The 6,000-nt window shown below is 48.5% G+C and overlaps 1 protein-coding gene and 1 pseudogene across 1 annotated transcript; one reads left to right on the top strand and one right to left on the bottom strand.

Annotated features, from left to right (window-relative positions):
- The first annotated feature begins 1,220 nt into the window (after positions 1–1,220).
- Positions 1,221–2,383, top strand: LOC146193467 (uncharacterized; annotated as a pseudogene).
- LOC146193466 (uncharacterized) lies at positions 1,932–4,834 on the bottom strand. The gene is made up of 2 exons (XM_084602779.1): positions 4,380–4,834; positions 1,932–3,809 (listed from the first exon to the last, which is right to left on the bottom strand). Exons 1-2 carry the CDS (start codon positions 4,707–4,709, stop codon positions 2,361–2,363), a joined length of 1,779 nt encoding a protein of 592 aa, XP_084458905.1. The 5' UTR covers positions 4,710–4,834; the 3' UTR covers positions 1,932–2,360.
- Between the last annotated feature and the right edge of the window lie 1,166 nt (positions 4,835–6,000).

Here is a 6,000-nt window from a genome sequence, read left to right as displayed (position 1 = left end):
CACTGCTCTACACAACATACACTTCCCCCTGCGATACACCGCGTTCTTAAGGTGCATCCCCTGCCAAAGAATATGCACCCAGAGCACCATGTCGATCGCCGCAAGGCACGCGCAGAAGCTCTTCACAAAAACTATGGCTTCCAGCCAGAGACCGTTTACGTAGACGCTGCCTCATACCCCTCCCGTCCAGCGTTCGCCCTCAGCGCTGTTTCCAACTCTTTGCAACTGGTCGCGGCCGGTACAACTTTTGCCTCCACTTCCCTGGAGGCGGAGGAGGCGGCGGTTGCCCTCGCCATAGCTACCACCCGAGCCACAACCATCTTTAGCGATTCTAAATCCGCCGTACGGAACTTCGCCCGCGGTCGGATCTCTACCCCAGCCTTCCGGTTCCTCGCCTCCCTCTCCCCACCCGAACACCCTATTCAACTAATATGGGTGCCCGCTCACACGGGTCACCCAGGTAACGAAGCAGCTCACTCTTTTGCTCGAGGATACGTCAGCCGAGCAGGGACTGCCACTGCCTGGGGAGATGCTTGCGAGCGCATGGTATCCTATCACAAAATCTCTCTCCATTACCGTGATCAACGAACCATCTACCCTCCTCCTCATAAATCTATGACTAAGCTACAACAGGTGACGTGGCGCCAGCTTCAGTCCCGTACATTCCCATCCCCCGCTTTCTTATCTTTGATCCATCCAGGACTGTTCTCGCCGCAGTGCACCCTGTGTGGGGCACCTAAAGTTGATTTTGAGCATATTATGATCAAATGCTCGGAATTCCACCCTCCAGCCACTTGGCAACTCTCCGACCTCGAGCGATGGGAGGCTGCGGTGTCCAGCTCTGACCCGGCCGTTCAAAAGCGGCTGACAGACTGGGCTTTGGGTGTCGCTGTGAAGCACCAGCTTTCGGCCACAACACGCAGCCAAGAGCCGACCCGTCATTAGAATGTAATCCCTTAAGGCTCCCAAATATAAAGTTTTTCACCACCACCACCAAGTCGATACTGACGAACGTGAAACAGGTTCGGCTTTTTTTTTTTTTGCGGGAAGGAAATTAAGGGGGGGGGGCGCAAGTACTCGTTCTAGTCTTCGTTTAAAAGCCCTTGGATTGCAGTTCTGTCTATGTAGGGAATGGTGCCTAGCCATTCATACCTTTCTCTGTGCAGCTACTGGTGATGAATGTGCAAAAATTCTTTTTTCCTCTAGGGATCTCCATTCAGACCGAAATGACAATGGAAGACATAAAGGCTCTGGGGCTGCATTCTGTGACTGTGAACGAACAACTTTATGCGCTGCAGAAAGAAAAAGAGCAACTTGAGATGTCCGAAGCCGCGCTGAAAAGTTCTGATGCAAAAGTGCGGCTTTACACTGGAATGGCAAACATTACAGTTTTGTTTGCTGTGTTCCAAGCTCTCACAAGCTTTGTTTCACACAACGATAACAACAGCCTCTCCAAGTTTCAGGAATACATTGTCTTCATGATGAAGCTGAAACTAAACCTTCAAAATGCTGATCTTAGCTTTCGCTTTAACGTTTCAGAGGCAACAGTATCTCGTATCTTTAACAAATGGTTGCATGTGGCATATTGCAGGCTTAAGGATGAAATTGTCTGGCCAACACGAAACGCCTTGCAGCAGACTATGCCACAGGCATTCTATGATTCATTCGGTAGCAATGTGGCAGTCATTATTGACTGCTTCGAAATAAAAATAGAAAGACCATCTTCATACCTTCCAAGGTGTGAAACGTGGTCTCAGTATAAAGGTAGCAACACGGCGAAGTACCTAATTGGGATTGCTCCGCAGGGTGTTGTTACCTTTATATCTGAAGGTTGTGGGGGGAAGAACAAGTGACAAACACATTACTGAACACTGTGGATTTTTGGACCATCTGGTGCCTGGAGATGTATTTCTTGCGGACCGAGGGTTCAACGTGAGTGAGAGCATTGGTTTTTATTGTGCCAGACTCCATGTGCCAGCCTACACCAAAGGGAAGAAACAGCTCTCAGCAGAAGAAGTGCAAAGCACAAGAAAGCTGGCAAATGTGCGCATACACGTTGAGAGAGTAATTGGGCTGATAAGAAATAAGTTTATTATTTTGAAGTCTGTCATACCCATCGATTTTGTTGCGTGTCGGTCAGGAGACAAGACCACTCCCCTCGACAAAATAGTAACTGTTTGTTGCGTATTATCAAATCTGTGCTCATCAATTGTTGCAGCCCAGAAAGACAATGCAGAAGAGCACGTCCCGAGTGAGTGATGGGAAATCTTGTTTCAGTGCATTTCAATAAAGCACTGTACTTTGCATCTGCTCTGTGTATTCATTATGATTGTATTGTGCTTGGCTGCTGAACTGGAAACTTAGCCTTTTGGCCCTTTGCAATCTGGACAAAACCATTGCACAGTTTTTGGTGCTCTATTGAGCCCAACACAAGAAAAATGGAACCATTTGTAGTGGCATGTTTCGTTGTCGCAAGCAACCATTTTTCCAGTTTCCGGCCCACGGCAGTAGCAATAGGCATCCTCTTTCGAAGAGTTTATTCCTGGGCCTGCGTGCTGCCTTGTAAAGTACTTGCTAAACAGTTCGGGTAGAATTGCATGGATGAAGAATTTCTTTGCAGAAGCCAGCATGTCTTCGCAAAACTGCTTTTGCTTGCCAATTCGCTCCACATGCAGTGCGTCGGGTGCCCACACAACAAAGTCACACCACTCAACATCACACACGGCCATCTGTGTCTGGGCCTGATAGAAATAAGCATGTTGTCGTCGTAATTTCAGGACACCATCGAAAAGTTCCAGGCATGAACTTGGGGTGGCCATTTCTGTAGGATTTTTCACTTCCCTAAGTGAATAGGGACCCTTCACTTCCACGACTCCTTTTCCGCAACATGTACAGGTAACAAGAGAGTCGGGCGTGGCTCCAACAAAAGGATGCGTAGTGCTTATGTGAAGCCCTGACTTGGAGCACTGGAAAGAATCGTGCTTTTGAGCTTCGCTCTCTTGAGATGCCTTTAAGGCCTGGGGCTCATTCTTGATACCCCATGTGGTGGCGAGCGTATGTAAAGACTGCTTCTCTGGGTAGCATATTAATTTTAAAAGTGATATGCTTGGTTTTTCTGTGGTAGTGTGGCAGACACGCTTCATAACAGATGCAGTCACCCTTCCTGCTCGGTAAGAATGCCAGGCTGGTGAACTGCTTTGTTGTCTTGTAGAGGCCTCAACCTCTTTTGCAGTCTCCTCATTTATTTGAAGGCTTGGGAGGATGTCATTGGCCTTTTCTACAAGTGTATCCAGGTCATCCGATAGCATCTTCTCTGAATACAATGATCGAAGGTTTGCATCTTGCTTTTTCACTGGGTTTTTGAAAGGACCATTGTAGCTAGGCAGCACAGAAAACACTGCTGGTACAACATTGGCATTCTGGATAGACTTGTATAATGCTTCCTGCTCCAGCGCAGAAAGTGGTGGGACATGTGCCCGTGGCTTGACCACTCTTGCTTCCTTTGAGGAGTCGGTTGTCTCAAGCATCCTCTTCTTGCTACTTGACCACGTAAAGTTGATATCTTTCAACCTTTTGAATTTAATTTTTTCTACATATGCCGGCAGCCACACATTTTCCTTCTGTGTGCAGCTTGTAGACTGCCTTATTTTCACTCCGGTCTCCACTGCAAACAAGCAAGCTCCAATGTGAGAGCACGCTTCACCTGCTCCTGCCATACAAGTGCAGTGAGCAGTAATCACAGTCCCATTCCTTCTGCATAGCAGCCACGCTTGAAGAGGTCGGTTGCCCAGTCTCTGTGAATGATTCACCTGCATAAATAAATTATCAAGAACAAATGTTAGTGGCCAATCGTTTTAAAACTGCTTTAGTTTTAGTTACGCTTTGGGCCCGGAGACAATGGTTTAAAAAACAGTAAGGAACACAGTTTCTGTGCATGTAATGCAGCACGCATTATCTGATCAGTTCGCTAGTAGCACCATCCAAACAACGCAGATTAAAAACTGGCGGCCACGGGGACACTGCTGGCTTGCTTTTCAAGCGCTCGATGCGCGGTCGCGTGCGCTATCTAACGTCGTGCCTCAGATGCGCTGAACAGACCGCGCAGCTCAGAGTTCAGTGCATGTAATGCTGAGTGGTTTGATTCACTTCGTGAACGAGACACCCGAGACTGTGCAAAAAAAAAAAAAAAAGGCGACCGTGAGGTCCATTCAGTGCAGGCTCGTTTTTCTCGTGCTTAGCCGCTGTCGTGCGCACACAATCGAACAAGCCATCTTCAAATGCACCGTACACCTCGCAAAGCTGGGTACAGCTCATAAAAATCGTGCATCACCACAACATGTTCACAAATGTTGTCAAAAGTCATAAATCATTGGGCTTACCTCGCCAAGCAGGAGCACTTTGTCATCTTGAAGTGGCTTGGCAGAAAGGTGTTTCACCCAACCGCTGGTGAAGTAATTATGCGATTCCAAAGACTTGAATGCTTTCATGTGCTCCAGTGTAACAAAGCTCGCGGAAAAAACCAAGTACGTGACGATGTCACCGTGTGTCACCTCAGGGAACAAGCTTACATCGGCACTGCAATCCGTTCCGGGCCGCAACATGTACGGAGCGATGTTATCGCAAAGTTTGATTTTTTCGTCGTAGCGGAGGCGAGTGCTCCCGATGAGGTCCGAATAATAGCTCGCATTGAACGGTTCATTTGCAGCCATTTTACATGAATGTCATCCAACAAACCGCCGAGAACAATGCCATAAAATCCGACATACACGAGCAAATGACCACCGGGCATGCGATCGGGTCGCAAACATGGCCGCCGGCTGAAAAAGCAGACGACGTGACGTCACGTGCAAGCCATGTATTGCCGCGAAACCTTCAAAACAGTATTTGTTGTTTTTTGGCGGCCGCCGGCATACAGGCTTATCACTCTGATTCTGGACCGCGTATCGGTTCCGTAATCTTTGTTTGTTAATGCTCGATGTCGCGAGTCACACCTTTATCAGTTTTGTTGTAGCACAAGATGCACCGAGATCTGTCTCGAAGGTTCCGGCCACTCGGGTGTCTTTCCACAATGTTCCAGCCCGTGCTGGTAGCTGTTTGCGACGTTATCTAGATTGTTCTGTGCAGCCTTTAAATTGAGCGTTGCCGAGTGTGACGAGCATTCTTTGTTCGACGATCGACGAGCACGTTTGTTTCTATCGCCGCCGCCGAGTTGCTTAGTTCTTTTGCGGGCGCAAGTCAGCCCAAATAAACAGTTTCTTTAGTGCAATCATCGACCCTTCAATTGTGTCGTCGACCTCGTCACCACTACGTGACAATATTTTGATTAACATTGTGGTGGAGAAGCCGGGTAACGATCTCTGGCGCTACAGACAGCACCGACACAACTGGAGCCTCGCCGAAGTCGTCGCCTTGCGGGCCTCGAACCGCAAACCAGCGCCATGCAATCGGCCAATGACCCGCAAGCAGCCCGTGGTGACGCGGTGATCTAGGCTGAAGATCGGCCTGCGGGCGCAGCGAACAGTTCTTCGCATCACTATCGGGAGCCCCGGACTTTCGCGGGAGCGGCAGGCGAGGACGTTGACGAGTGGTTGACCCACTACCAACGGGTGAGCCGCTACAATCGATGGGACGCCGCCGCTAAGCTCGCAAGCGTGGTTTTCTTCCTAACCGATACCGCTCTTGTTTGGTTCGAAAACCACGAAGACTTTCTTACCACCTGGGACCGTTTCGTTACTGAATTGCGGCAGTGCTTCGGTGACTGTCTTGCACGAAGGAAGCGAGCTGAACACACGCTTACGCACAGAGCTCAGCTACCTGGGGAAACATGCACAACTTACATAGAGGAGGTCCTGACCCAGATAACCATGAATATTCAGAGGATGTCCACAAATAGTCCTAATGTCCAATGTCACTTGTCGATATTGTGTGGATATTGAGAGGATTATTCGATGAAAATAATCATTTAGTGGATATTCTAAAGATATTATTTCGTGGATGTTT

This window comes from Amblyomma maculatum, chromosome 4 (assembly GCF_055883805.1).
Source record: "Amblyomma maculatum isolate TAMU_Amacu chromosome 4, ASM5588380v1, whole genome shotgun sequence".
NCBI classification, from domain to species: domain Eukaryota; kingdom Metazoa; phylum Arthropoda; class Arachnida; order Ixodida; family Ixodidae; genus Amblyomma; species Amblyomma maculatum.
Note: the sequence above shows the minus strand (reverse complement) of the source record. Positions and strands in the feature narration are given on the sequence as shown.

What these genes read in the sequence shown, in the direction of transcription:
- LOC146193466 (XM_084602779.1), bottom strand. Translation starts at nt 4,709, where the DNA reads ATGGCTGCAAATGAACCGTTCAATGCGAGCTATTATTCGGACCTCATC. An exon ending in AAGTGCTCCTGCTTGGCGAG is followed by an intron (nt 3,810 to 4,379) that starts GTAAGCCCAATG and finishes TTATTTATGCAG; the next exon opens with GTGAATCATTCACAGAGACT.